The following is a 14,111-nucleotide window of genomic DNA, read 5'->3' as shown; positions in this document are numbered from 1 at the left end:
CGTCTGCAGGGCTTCAGGAGAGCAGGCTTGCTGTCAGGCGGGATCAAGAGAGAAGGGGGCTAGGAAGTAGTGACAGCCAAAAGGGACACGTTTCCATGGGGGGGGGGTGGGCAGGTCCACAAGGCTGCACGCTTTGTTTTGACGGGGGCACACCTGCAGGAATGTTGTGGGGCACAGTCTGTGAGCAGTGAGCATTGGCCTTGAGCTCCTGGAGGCTTGCCCGACCCCGGGGGCATGGATGGCTTGTGCTTCTTTGGGCCTTTGGGATTCGGGTGCAGCACCAGCTTGGACCCATTGTCATAGGGATGTCCCTTTCTGTGGCTCTCAGCCCAGGCTTTTTCCAGGACGCATTCCCCGACCCAACCAACTGTGTTTCCTAGAGGGTCTGAGCTTCTCTATGGTACTGTGGGGAGGGGGCCAGGGTGGGAGGCTGAGATCACCTTACATCCGGAAGCACTTTTCTCTGTAATTGGAGCTCTCCTAGTCTGTCTTCCTGTCCCCTCCTCCCTCTGCTCTCTTCTCTCTGGTCTGGTCCTTTGACTCCCAGGAGTCAGTACTTGGGGATGGGGTGCTCTGGAGCAGGGTTTGCCTGAGAGTGAGGGTCCCCTGGCTCTCTCTTCTGGGTCCTCAGCATCATTCCTGCACTTGGGCTCAGGCCAGGCCTGCCTGGCTGATGGGAGACTCCCCGTGCTGTTCAGGTACCAGAGGAGTAGGCATTGTGGGGGCCCAAACATCAGAGCAAGGCTGAAAAGGGAAAGATTAAAGAAACCTAACCTGTTGGGCAGTTCCCGGGGTTGGGGAGGAGGAAGAAAGCTTATGGAAAGTGAGACATGTGAGACTGGGAGTTGGTCACCTGGAATGTCTGGGCTTGGAGGGCAGAAGGAAGGTTTTCTGGGAACCTCAGAAGAGCTGTCCTCTATGAAGCAATCCGAGCGGTTTGATTTTGCTTTGTTTTTACCCCGGAATTGTCTCTTGAGGCGGGAGCTTTCTGCCCTGGGACATGAATGACCTGTGTCCTAGAACAGAACTGAAACTGCTTCCCCGTTTGGAGACAGCCCTCAGGGAGTCTGCGAAGCTGGTTTTGATAGTCATTTACAGATATCTTTCCCCAAATCCCCTCAGTTAATTCCACAGTTTCCCTGGCAGTGTTTGTGAATCCTTGCGAGGCTCTGTTGAGCACGGACACAACACAGTTTTCAGAATTTTCTGTGAGGGACTTCCCTGGTGGTCCAGTGGCTAAGGCTTCACCTTTCAATGCACAGGGTGCAGGTTGGATCCCTGGTCCGGAACTAAGATGCCACATATCTCATGGCCAAAACAGTGAAACAGAAAACAAGCAATATTGTAACAAATACAGTAGGCCAGAACCCAAAGCATAAGGAATATTGTAGCAAAGTCAATAAAGACTTTAAAAATGGCCCACATCAGGAAAAAAAAAAAAAGATCTTTGAGGTTATCCAAAAACTGGCCACCAGGCTTCTCATGCAGACCTGGGGATGCAGGAAGGTGGGTGGAATGGGAGGGTCTGGCTCCTGGAGTCATGGAGGGAGCTGGGAGGCTTGGGTTCCTAAATATGTTCTTCCCTTACGTGCTTCATTCTCCAGGAGAGCACCAAGCAAAGCCTGACCCTGGTGGCTTCCCTCTCCGGGCCGAACAGTTTGGACTTAAAAAATATATACACACCCACATATATATATATTTACTTATTTTGGTCACCCTGGGTCTCTGTTGCTTTGCACAGGCTTTTTCTAGTTGCGAGAGCCAGTTACTCTGCTGCAGTTCGAGGGCTTCTCATTGCAGTGGCTCCTCTTGTTGCGGAGCACAGGCTCTAGGCTCACGGACTTCAGTACTTGCCGCACACGTGCACACGTACTCGTGTGGCACATGGGCGTAGTTGCTCCACGGCACTTGGAATCTTCCCGAATCAGGGCTCGAACCCGTGTCTTCTGCCTTGGCAGTTGGATTCTTAGCCACCGCACCACCCGGGAAGTCCCCAGTTTGGACTTTTTAATGGAAACTCTTGGGCATGAGACCCGACTTGAGCCCTGCCTTTGTCAGCTGTCAGCCATTCTGTATGGCCTCTCCCCACAGATCTCCGGATGACAGGGCGCAGCCGTGTGTTGGCCATGCGCCACATCGGGGGTGTGTCTCCCGTACTGGTGCGGAGGGACCTCTTTCTGACCAGGACTCGCTGCAGCCATGGCCCCGGCCAGCCCAGAGAGAAGAGGCCCGAGGAGGTGGCCCTGGGGCTGTACCACCGCCTCACCGCACTGGGAGCAGCCCTGGGGCACAGCATTCGGCAGCGGGCATCCTCCACGGCCAAGACTTGGTGGGACAGATATGAAGAATTTGTGGGACTCAATGAGGTTCGAGAGGCCCAGGGAAACGTCACTGAGGTGAGGACGGGAACTGGGGTTTGGCCCTGCCCTCTGACCTGGGCAATGTGGCCTGGAGGCTCCTGCCAAATAAATGACCAGCCACAGGTGCTGGGAGGCCACGTCCAGATTGGTCTGTCCTTGAACACGTACCACGAGGACGGGGAGCTGAGTTGTTTCTCACCTGATGGCTGGGTTTGATATTACCGGGGTGAGGGGCCCCCATTCCCCATTGAAACAAATTGCTGTGTATGCTGTGTACCAGGGGGTCCTGGGCCATTAATATCCTTCCTTTTGGGCCAGTAAACACTTCCTTTGTTGACTGTTTTAGGGGTTTGTGGTGAGAGTTGCCTGGAGGGTTACAAGGTCCTCAAAGTCCCAACTGTGGTTAAAACATCCCTTGAGAAAGTGGAGGCCCTGGGAATTAATCAGACTGTGAGGTGGGGGGAACTGCCTCTCGTTGTCCAGTCCTCTGTGGCAGGGGAAACGCGTTCTGCCATCTCTGGCATCATCGACTCAACAGACGTGAGTTTGAGCAAACTCGGATAGTTGGAGAAGGCAATGGCACCCCACTCCAGTACTCTTGCCTGGAGAATCCCAGGGACGGCGGAGCCTGGTGGGCTGCCGTCTACGGGGTCGCACAGAGTTGGACACGACTGAAGCGACTTAGCAGCAGCAGCAGCAGCAGCTAGAAGATAGTGAAGGACAGGGAAGCCTGGCATGCTGCAGACCATGGAGTCTCAGAGTCAGACATGACTGAGCGACTGAACACAACGACAGCAATCTTGTTTCCCACCCTGGCACAGACCAGTGTGGTGGCGTGGGAAGAACCCGGGGCTCAGCCAGAGCTATTGAGGGGCAGTGCTGTGTCTCCCCTCGGAGGTCTTGACTTTCGCTGAGCTAGGGTTTCTCAGCCTGTTGACTGGAGGCCTGGCAATGCCTATCATGGCGTTCAGTGATGTTGGGAGGTGTAGCTAAGGTAACACCCAGGAAGCCAATTAAAGGCCCAGGGCTGCACCCTGGGGACCACTGGGTGAGCCAGGATTGTGTGTCCAAGGGACTTTCTTTCCAGCCTTTGCACTGACACCCCCCAGACCTCTTCTCAGCCACGTCTGGTTAGAAGTGGAGAGGACCCTGTGCGGCATGGAAAAAGCGGTGGGTGACTTCTGTTGTTCTCACTGCAGGCAGAGAAAGTGTTCATGGTGGCTCGAGGGCTTGTCCGGGAGGCTCGCGAGGACTTGGAAGGTCAGCAGGCCAAGCTGAAGGAGGTGAGGGACCGCCTGGACCGCATCTCCAGAGACGATAACCAGTACCTGGAGCTGGCCACTCTGGAGCACAGGATGCTGCAGGTAGGCTCCTTCCTCACCTGGCCGGGAACCCTAGCCTGCAGGGTGTGGAGGGGCGAGGTGGGGGCTCTGATGGGTTTAGGGGTTAGAGACCTGGTGAGGAGGTAAACCAGAAGACCCTGGGGAGAGACTGGGCTCCGGGGCTCCAGTGCCTGTCCTGCCTGTCCACCCTCTCCACTCCTGGAGAACTGGGATCAACGGTCTGGTATACTCTGGGCCCCAGATTATTGGGAGGGAGCACCATGGAGAGGGCCTCCCGGAGAGTGCCAGATACTTCCCTTCTGACAGACACAGTCTGGAGACCCCTGTGCATGTCTGGTCAGACCCACGACTGCCCGGGGAGGATAGCACTGCTCACCTGGACCATCCCCGGTTCTTTGCTCCTCCAACCCGTCCAGACTTAATGCTGCCCTCACTCACCCGGCGTGTTTATGGAACATGTAACCCATGCCAGGCCTGAAGCCAAGCCCCAGGGACGTGGCTGTGGGACTTCCGCTGGAGGCTGCTGGGCCAGGTTCTGCTATATGACAGCTTTGCTTCCGCAGGAGGAGAAGCGGCTTCGTATGACCTACCTGCGCGCGGAAGACTCTGAGCGAGAGAAATTCTCCCTCTTCTCTGCAGCCGTGCGGGAAAGCCATGAGAAGGAGCGCACCCGGGCAGAGAGGACCAAGAACTGGTCGCTCATTGGGTCAGTCCTGGGGGCCTTGATTGGTGTGGCTGGCTCCACCTACGTGAATCGTGTGCGGCTCCAGGAGTTGAAGGCTTTGCTCCTGGAGGCCCAGAAGGGGCCTGTGAGCCTCCAGGAAGCCATCCGAGAACAGGCGTCCAGCTACTCACTCCAGCAGAGGGACCTCCGTGACCTCATGGCAGACCTGAAGGGCCTGGTGCAAGCTGAGACCGGGCAGAGCTCTTTGTCCCAGGCAGGTTCTTCCCCCACCCGAGACAGAGACACAGATGTCCTTTTAGCTGCCTTGAGAGAGCAGCTCAGCCATTCTAGGCAGGTCCATTCACGTCTAGAGGGTTTACGAGAGCAGCTTGATGGCCTGGAAAAGACCGTGAGCCAAGTGGCTGGGGTGGTTCAGCTTGCAAAGGCTGCAGCACACCCAGGCCTGGTGGAGTCTGCAGACGGAGCTCTGCCTGGTTCCCTGCTGGAACAGGGGAGCATGATCATGGCGCTGTCGGACACGGAGCAGAGGCTGGAAGCCCAGGTCAACAGGAACACCATCTATGGCACGCTGGTCACCTGCGCAACGTTTGTGGCCGTCCTACCTGTGCTTTATATGCTGTTCAGGGCCAGCTAACCCCCGGACCCTCCTCCAGAGGGAGTGGGTATGGATGTGGATTTAAGGAAGAGAATGAAGTAATGAAGTGAACTTCCAGGAGTGTACTCAGCCTGAGTCTGACCTCACCGGCAGACATCTTTGCTTTTTACACTAACTGACGTTACTAGCAAATATTTGTTCTTGCCTGGAGAATCCCAGGGATGGGGCAGCCTGGTGGGCTGCCGTCTGTGGGGTCGCACAGAGTCGGACACAACTGAAGCGACTTAGCAGCAGCAGCAGCAAATATTTGTGCTCACGTCTTTCAATTTTATTTTATTAAAACGTCTTTCATTTTTCTTATTTAAAGTAATGTATGTGAGACTGAGTTTTGTCCATTGAACATTCAGATTTGGAACTCGAGGGTTGGGCCTGAAAGTAAGATAATCGCCCCCTTATAGTTCCTCTCTCATCTCTTGATCTGGCCCTTGGTTCAAGACCATTTTGGATACACTGGTCCCCCCCTACCCCCCACCAGGCCTTGATTTTCATTTCGGATTTCCTGGCCTGTCCTCCACTTGTCCAACCCACCTGTGTCGGATGGCCCATGATTTCCAGTAAATAAAACTTGGCTCGCTGCCACTCACTGGTGACCGTGGTAACGGCCTGTCTTGGATCACTTGCTGTGCCATGTCGGAGAGAACTTCCTGGTTCTAACACTGGAGGATTGATCAGAGGAGAGCAGGAAAAAGGATTGGGGGAATGGTTGGTAAATACTGCTGGGGACAGAATTACAGGGATTGGCGACCAATCTGGTTCCCTGCTGGAGCGCCACTTAGGCAGGGTGTCATCTCACACACAGCCTAGGGATGGCCTCTCCAGCCTTGGGCAGAGCTCAGCCCGCCAGCAGTGTGAGCGGTGAGGCAGTGATGGGGAGGGACCTCTCAGAGGTGGGAGGTACGGTTGGGGGTCATGGAGGTGTACTGCACCGAGAACCCTTGACCTCTTCCTTCTCAGTGGAGAACAGCAGCCTTTGACCTCCTGGGTCGAATGGCCATGGGTGGCCTTGTGTGTCCTTGAGTAAACAGTGAGGAGGTGCTCTGCTTGCACTGTGGGTCTGAAGAACCCACCCTCCTTTCAGGACCCAACGAGGTGGGTCAGCAGGTTGAGCAGAGCTGATGCACAGCAGAGGCCTGTGGAAGCAGAAATGCTTCCATGAAATCCCACCCTTCTTGGGAGCCTGTGCTCAGCCCTGGCCAGTGGCCCCATGGGTGCAGCGAACCTCTGATCGTCTGGTCACTGCATCCGTGGCCTTATTTTCTTTTTGTAATGATTCCTTTGGAGGGTGTGGGATGAAATGACCTCTACACTTGGGATGTTCATCCTCCTGGTGGGGTAGGAGATACCATATCTGTCTATAGATGAGGGGTGTTGTGGGGTTTGGAAATCCTAGGTCCTAAACCTAGGGAGGCGAGGTGGGTCCTAAAGGGTGTGCACTTGAGTGAATGGGTCTGGATAGGGAAGAAGTCCAGGTACTTGGAAGGGCCACCCCACACCCCCAACAAGCTGCACAGAAAGGGAAAGCAAGGTGGCTGAGGGCCTTGGGGCACACCAGCTTGACTGAGGTGGTGATTGGTGTGGAGCATAAGTTTAGAGAATGGAGTTGGGGGACCCAGAAGGCCAGATAGCACCTGGGGTCTGATATCCAGAGACAGAACTGGCACAGACAGGATGCTGAATCCTGGACCCAGACGTTGGAAGATTGGTTGGAGGCCCGGGAGCAAGCCAAGGTGCTGGGGAGGGACAACTTGGAAGGCAGAGTCACGTGAGAGTGAAGGCACACTGATGGGTGGAAAGTGGGAAGAGGGTGCCTGAAGTTTCGCTCTTTAGACAGCAGCCAGTGTGGATGATGTAAACCTGATTGAGGTTCCCCTCAAGCCTTGCAGAAGCCCTGGGAGCTTTCAGGGTGTGTGACCAATTTTGCCTCCCAGGCGGCTGTCCCAGTGGCTGAGAGCCAAAACCCTGCGGAAGTCAATAGGATGGACTAAGTGCTGGCTCCTGAGTTTGCAGGGAGCCAAGCCTGAAGGGCCCTGCAGAGGGCACACCTGGGCCTCAGGAGAGAACCCAGGTGTGCCTTTGGAAGGGTGACGTATTTACCGGTGAGGGAGTCTAGACTTGCCCAGGGCTTCTCAGCTTGGGGCGGGTCCAGGTACAGGTTTGGGAGGAAATGCGCCCTAGCTTGTGCACTTTTGCAGCGGTGGGCCCAACTCTCCCAGCCCGGCTAGGTGTGGCATCACCTCCACTTGACGGTGAGCAAACAAGCATGTGTGTTTGGGGGGCAGGGGTCAGGTTTCTTGGCTCAGTGATGGCGCAAACCCAGGCCCAACCCCAAAGCCAGCGCTCTTCCCGTACAGCCAGAGGTGGGGGCCGGAAGGAGAACTTGGCCGTTTGAGAGTCCCAAGAGTAGGACCGGTGGGCAGAAACCAGGCGCCCCGGAGTTCAGGTAAAGAAAGTTGGAGGAGGATGACCACAGGAGCCAGGTACTGGACAGGTAAGAGGGAGCTCGGGGGCCCCGGAGAGCGGGGGTGGTGGTTGGCGCTGGTTGGTGGGGCAGGTGAGGGGCGTGGGTCCCACAGGGCGCTGGCAGGCAGGCAGGCGGAGGTCCGGGCGAAGCACCACCACACGTCGGGGTGCAGAGCGCGACCCCCATCCCCCAGCCCCCGCCGTCCGGCCCCTCCCATGCCGGAGGGCTCCCAATTCCGGCTCCAGCGAGGCGCGCAGGTGAGGCCCGGCGGGGACTGGGCCGGGTGGGGCAGCCGGTCCCGCGGCTCCGCTCTGTGCGCTCCTCCCGCCGCCATCCGTGTTGCCTTGGCAACCGCCGGGGTGCAGCCCTTCTCCCCTCCCCTCCCCCCACCGTCCGCCCCCTAGCGAGCGAGGGGTCGAGTCCCCCGCCCTCTGCAAGTGCAGAGCCGGGAGGGCTGGAATGCGGGGTCCCGGGCGGCTCGGGGCCGCGCGCCCGGCTCTCCCGGCTGCTTCCGGCCTGGCCTGGGCGGCGGGCGGGGGGAGGGCGGCCCGGCGGGCGCGGGGGGGGGGGGGAAGGAGCGGAGCCGGGCCCGGCCGACGCGGCTTTGTCTCCTTTGTTCCCGGCGGTGGCAGCGCCGCGGCGGGCGGGGCGGGCGGCGGGCGCAGTTTTCCGCCCCTCGGTCTCCGGGTAACAGCTGCGGCTCCGCCAGACCCACCTCCGGGGGGGTGGCGGAGCAGCGGGGGGGGGGGGGGGGCGGGGGACGGGGGAGGCCGCCGCGCGCGCAGATCCCGAACCCGGAGCGGCCGGCGCCCGCTTCGGCGCGCTCGTCCCGCGGGGCCCGGCCGGGTGGTGAGTGCGGGGCCCGGGGCCGGGCGGTGGGGCCGGGGCGACGCGTCCCCGGGGTGGACGGGCTTGGAGCCGCGATGCCGCCGGGCCGAGGCGGCCCGGGGTGAGTGGTGGGCGGCTTCAATCCTGAGAGTTGGGACCACACTTCTCCGCGCGAAGGGAAACTCTGTCGGCTCCGCCTGTAACGCGATTGGGAGACAGAGGAGGTGGAGCCGCTCCTCCGCGCCCCCTCCTCGCCGCCGCAGCCTCAGCCGGGGACCGGCTGGCCTCTTCCCCGCCCTCCCAGGACCACTGGGGGGGTCCTTGCCCTGGTCGGGGAGGAGGGAGGAGGGTCGGGGAAGAGCAACAGAGAGGTCCAGGCTTCCCCTCCGCAGTAACAGCCCTTCCAGGCGGTACTCGGCGCGACTGACAAAAGGCAGACTGGGATTCCCCCTGCCACACACCCCCAGAGGGGGAGCCCCCCACCCCGCACCCAGACGGTGGGTGATTGATGAGCGCTCGTTGAGTCCTCACTGGTAAATGGTGCCCGCCACCCCGCCCCTACCCTGGCTCAACACAGACAACAGGGCAGGCACTCTCCACTCTGATGCTGTCAATGAGTAACTTCTGGGTGCACCCTGGGAGCCCAGCGAGAGGGCCGAAAGGAAAGGCCGGTTTCGCACCAATCCCGGCGACGGCGACTCCCGTGAAAAGGGCTAGGATAGGAACACTCTCCCAGTTTCAAGGGCAGTTTATATGCCCTTTTGGTTGGCCAGGACAGGCCCAGGTCCAGGAGACTGGTTGTTCTTTGCAGGCAGAAGTTAGGCAGCCTTGGGCCCTGCTGAATCGGTCCAGAGTTGGGGGGCCCAGAAGAGCTAGGCGTTGACTCTAGTTGGGGCTTGAGATGTTGGGGGTGGAGAAGAGATCTTAGTTGTATAAGTTGGGGACTGGAGGCCCAGCTCCAAAGCACCCTTTTCAGTCTGCTCTGGCCTAGTCATTAATAAAAGTGGGGCTGACAACTGTGTCCTTCCAGAAGCTGAGTGGCTTGGAGTGGGTTGTGGGCTTTGCATCTCCCCTGCTGGCTGAGTTTTCTTGGCTGTGAAATGAGGGTTCTTTTCAACATTCGAGGAACACCTGCTCAGTGCTAACGTCTGTCCCGCTTACTGGGTCCTCTGAATTAGAAGTCACATTCTCTGCCTTTAAGGAATTTCACAATAGGAGCGTGGAACAGGGAGAAAAGTGGCCTTGGTTGGTGCCTCGCGTGCCAGGCACACACCGCATCACGTTGAATGATCAGAGCAGTCCTGCCTCCCATTCTCCAGATGGGAAATCTGAGGCTCAGAGACCCCAAGGCAGAGCTGCAATGTACACCAGGGTGGTGGCTGGGGATGCCCACCAATCACACGCGGTGGGCTTCTCAGGAGTCTGGGGGACAGTGAGGGCTTCTCTGGGAGGTGATGGTTGGGTACCTCATGTAATAGGGAGTGAGTGTGGAGGAGTGTGATGAGCAGTCTGCAGTTCGGCCTGGCAGGAACGAAGAGCATGTGTGGGGAAGCCCTGGCAAGGATCCCACAGGAGAGTGTGTGGACGGGAGGGCTTGACCTTTATCCTCCGGGCCCCGGGGGGTGCCTCCAAAGATGCTGGAGAGAGGGACATCCTCTGAGGTGGGAGGAGGTGCACTGGAGGGGCCAGAGGCTGTCTGTGGCCAAGGTGAAGTGAAATATGTGACCGAAAGGAGAAAAATGTCACCACCCTTCTTTCCTTCCCACCCATGGTATGTGGGGAAGGGCGAGGGTGGCTCGGCCCCATGGCAGTGATTGAAGAAGGCTGATACTTTCCCCAGCGGGGGTCAGCCTCCAGCCTGCGATGTGACTTTGCCAGAAGCTGTTTGGGTCCTGCCCATTGGCTTCCTGTGGGCCACTCGACCCAGTTGTGGTTTTACATGTAGGGAGTGCCTTGGTGGCTGCCCCTTGAGGGTTGGAGAACTCTGGCATGAAGTCCGCGCTGAGCAAATGTTTGTAAGCGAATGGTGGGGCAGACCCTCTGCCCAAGGCGAGTCCCTGGGAGGGAGGCGGTGGGAGGGGCCGAGCAATAGCTGAGTGTAGCAGCCGGCCTTTGCCCATCCTCAGGCAGACCCCATCTTCCCGGGGGAAGAAACTTTACCCACTGTGCCTTGGACACAAGGTGGGGGGCTCCTGGGAAGCCTGGCCTTGTCATAGTCCTCGGCTTCTCGCCGGGTTCACGGCTCTCCCTGCTGCCCCCCTCTCCCTGCCCCCTCGGTGGCAAACAGTGGCTGCCTTGTTCCCGCTCCCATAGAGCTGTCCTGTTCTCTGCACACTAAAAATGGAAACCCCCAAGCTATTTTGGGAGCAGTGCCCAGCCAGGCTGTGGCCACAGCTCCTCGCTGGACCTTCCTCCAAGCCTTACGCCCAGCCCTGCTCCCTCTGGGCCAGCCTCAGGAGCACCCACCTGGAGGGCCTCGGCTGGGAGGAGCCAACCTGGACCCTGGGAAGCTCTCAGAGGAGCACTGTGCACCGCCAGACTGGCAGCCGGGTGGCAGGAGGGGCCGGGCCATGTGGCCTGGACACAAACAAGCAGGGAGAACATCTCACAGCTTAGGATGCGCTGCCAGTCCCCAGCGCTTTACCCACCCTGGTGCTCCAGGCTGGAGACCAGCCAGGTTTTAGCAAGTTGGTGTCATGGTTTCCTGGTCTCCCCAGGCTTCAGGGGGAGTCTGCAGGGAGAGGGTCTGTGAGGAGAGCAGGCCCTCAAGGTATGGGAAGTTTCAGGGGATGTGGGGTACTCATCCAGTGACTTCCTCTAGGACGCGCCCCCCACCCCCCACCCCCTCCACCTCCCACTCTGCTCTGACCTGCAGGAGAGGAAATAGCAAGAGATGATGGCCTGGCTTCCAGAGCCCTCGAGGACTTAGGGCTCGAACCAGGGAAGTGTGTGTGAGTCTGTCTGTGTGGGGTCTGGATGTGGCTGCTGGTGCGTATGTCTTGGGTGGGTGGGTGGGTAAGTGTGCCTGTGTGGAGTGTGCTTCCGGGTATGGGTCTCTGGCTTGTATGTATAGGCAGTGGGTGCGTGCATCCCGGTGTGTGCTCACACCCATGTGTTTGGGTGTTGGTGTGTGCATGCAGGGTGGGTGGTGTGTATACTTCTTGGTGTGTCCGAGCATGAGTGTGCTCATGTGCTGGTGGCAGCCTGGGGCAAGGCTTGGCCTGGGCCTGTGAGCAGGGCATGTACCTGGGCACCCTGAGAGGGCAGAGGGCAAGGACGGGAGATGCTGAGGGCAGGCTGTAGGGGTGATAGGACCACAGTAGGGGCCAGACTGGGCCCACCAGCCACGCAGCTCCTCCGTAGCTGCCCTTTCCCAGGCTCCGAGGATGCCTGGTTCCGCTGCCCTCCCCCTCCATGGGCTCTGAGGAGGCGTCCCCTGTGGAATGTGTTTGGTGGCCGAGGGCCAGGCTGGGCCCAGCTCCACTAGCAGACTGGGCAGTGGGGAGGGGTACCTTTGTGCTGCCTCCGTGGTGGGGGGCCCACGTGCCTACTGCCCAGCCCCCAGCTCCATGCTCTGCTCTCTCCCCGGCTAGGTGACTCCTGCTCGGGGCATGCCGTTGTCTCCTGATCCAGCGGGCCCTGTCAGGTGAGCCTGGCCTCACACCCAAGTGTGGGACTCCCACCTCTACTAGGGACTCTCCAAGCTGGGGTCCAGCCGTTTAGGCCCTGTCCATGGCAGCCTTGACCCCCTCATCTCTCCGGTCTGTTGGTTCTCTGCTTATCACCTTTCTGGATTCCTAGCCTGAAAGGCCCTTCACCCACTTCTTGCCCTGCCCTAACATGCAGGTGGCCCGTGGGATCTCGCCCTCTCGTTTCCTGCTCAGGAAACTGACATCCATGCAGAGGGGCGTTCTGGGTCCCTTCCCATCCCCTGGCTCTCCTGCCCCTTCCAGGCCCTGGTCCCCAGGAGCAGGATGTTTCCTGCATCTCTGCCTCTCTAGCTCCTCACCCTTGGACCCTGTGTTGACAATAGGCAGTCTAGGTGAGGGGTGGGGGTTGCCGGTCTCCTGAGAGAGTGATACAGAGAACGGGCAGTGTTGACGTTTCCAGGACAGCGTCTGCTGAGCCCTTGTGAGTGTGTGGTCCTGTGGTCCTCGTAAGCGCGGTGCCATCTCAGCCTGGCCCTCGCTGGGTTGGGCGGGGCATCTTGCCAGCGTCACAGCCCTGTTTCCCACCAGTGGGCCCACGGGGCTCAGGTGGCCGTCCGAGCCCTGCTCACGCTCTCTGTCTCCCTGCCAGGTGACCATGCCTGCCCTCGGCCTAGCTCTCCTCCAGGCACTCTGGGCCGGGTGGGTCCTCGCCCTCCAGCCCCCGCCACCTACGGCTTTCACCCCCAACGGTACGCGTCTGCAGCACCTGGCTCGAGACCCCACCTCAGGCACCCTCTACCTCGGAGCCACAAACTTCTTGTTCCAGCTGAGCCCCGAACTGCAGCTGGAGGCCACCGTGTCCACTGGCCCCGTGCTGGACAGCAGGGACTGTCTGCCCCCCGTGATGCCAGATGAGTGTCCCCAGGCGCAGCCCACCAGCAACCTGAACCAGCTGCTCCTGGTGAGCCCGGGGGCCCTGGTGGTGTGCGGCAGCGTGCACCAGGGGGTCTGTGAGCAGAGGCGCCTGGGGCAGCTTGGACAGCTGCTGCTACGGCCGGAGCGGCCCGGGGACACCCAGTATGTGGCTGCCAATGACCCCACCGTCAGCACGGTGGGACTGGTGGCCCAGGGCCCATCTGGAGAGCCCCTCCTGTTTGTGGGGCGAGGCTACACCAGCCGAGGTGTAGGGGGCGGCATCCCGCCCATCACCACCCGGGCCTTACAGCCCCCGGACCCCCAGACCGCCTTCTCTTACGAGGAGACGGCCAAACTCGCTGTGGGCCGCCTCTCGGAGTACAGCCATCACTTTGTGAGCGCCTTCGCGCGTGGGGCCAGTGCCTACTTCCTGTTCCTTCGGCGGGACCTGCAGGCTCAGTCTCGAGCCTTCCGCGCCTACGTGTCTCGCGTGTGCCTCCGGGATCAGCACTACTACTCCTATGTGGAGCTGCCCCTGGCCTGTCAGGGGGGCCGCTACGGGCTCGTCCAGGCTGCGGCTGTGGCCGCGTCTGCGGAGGTGTCCCAGGGCGAGGTGCTCTTCGTGGCCTTCTCCTCCGCCGCTCCCCCGACTGTGGGCCGGCCCCCATCAGCAGCTGCGGGGACGACGGGCGCATCAGCGCTCTGTGCCTTCCCCCTGGATGAGGTGGATCGCCTTGCAAATCGCACCCGTGACGCCTGCTACACCCGGGAGGGCCGCGCGGAGGACGGGGCGGAGGTGGCCTACATCGAGTACGATGTCAACTCCGACTGTGCTCAGCTGCCGGTGGTAAGTTCTGGCGCTGGCCAGCCCTTCCCTGTCTCTGAGGCCACTGGACAGGCATTTACAGGTCAGGTCAGCAGATGTTAAATGATTCCTTTATGTCTGGGCGATGGAGGGATATCTCACAGTAAGAGTGGCATACAGGGGGAACAGAGAGCCAACTGTGCAGGGCTGTGCTTGGATCTGGCACCAAAGGGATGGCATTTGTGTAGGTGGACTGAGAGGGTGTTTGAGGGTCTAGGGTGCAGGGCACAGACCCAGAATGTGGCGAGGTTGGACTCTATTGTTTAAAGTTTATTGAGAGGCAAGTGAGGTTCAGGCTTGTTGAGACTTGTTTGGCTCTCGTCTCAGGATGGGCAAACAGTTCCCAGAT

At 59.8% G+C, this 14,111-nt stretch overlaps 2 protein-coding genes across 9 annotated transcripts in view; both read left to right on the top strand.

Annotated features, from left to right (window-relative positions):
• Positions 1-5,643, top strand: part of CCDC51 (coiled-coil domain containing 51) — a 10,778-nt gene extending 5,135 nt beyond the window's left edge. For all 4 annotated transcript variants that reach the window (XM_040246990.1, XM_040246989.1, XM_040246988.1 and 1 more), the window contains 3 exons: positions 2,092-2,396; positions 3,560-3,724; positions 4,267-5,643. In XM_040246990.1, the coding sequence (XP_040102924.1) occupies positions 2,100-2,396; positions 3,560-3,724; positions 4,267-5,022 (1,218 nt within the window). In that variant the 5' untranslated portion in view covers positions 2,092-2,099 and the 3' untranslated portion in view covers positions 5,023-5,643. The remainder of the gene's footprint in view (positions 1-2,091; positions 2,397-3,559; positions 3,725-4,266) is intronic.
• A 1,516-nt stretch (positions 5,644-7,159) lies between these two features.
• The window catches only part of PLXNB1 (plexin B1), a 29,503-nt gene continuing 22,551 nt past the window's right edge, over positions 7,160-14,111 (top strand). Inside the window, exons 1-4 of one of the 5 annotated variants that reach the window (XM_040246908.1) lie at positions 7,162-7,289; positions 7,395-7,531; positions 11,926-11,978; positions 12,632-13,744. In XM_040246908.1, the coding sequence (XP_040102842.1) occupies positions 12,638-13,744 (1,107 nt within the window). In that variant the 5' untranslated portion in view covers positions 7,162-7,289; positions 7,395-7,531; positions 11,926-11,978; positions 12,632-12,637. Of the gene's footprint in view, positions 7,290-7,394; positions 7,532-8,277; positions 8,354-11,925; positions 13,745-14,111 lie in introns of those variants that run through there. The other 4 variants (XM_040246907.1, XM_040246911.1, XM_040246910.1 and 1 more) reach the window with 4 other exon arrangements.

The sequence above is a fragment of the Oryx dammah genome, unplaced genomic scaffold (assembly GCF_014754425.2).
Source record: "Oryx dammah isolate SB20612 unplaced genomic scaffold, SCBI_Odam_1.1 HiC_scaffold_9, whole genome shotgun sequence".
NCBI classification, from domain to species: Eukaryota; Metazoa; Chordata; class Mammalia; order Artiodactyla; family Bovidae; genus Oryx; species Oryx dammah.
Note: the sequence above shows the minus strand (reverse complement) of the source record. Positions and strands in the feature narration are given on the sequence as shown.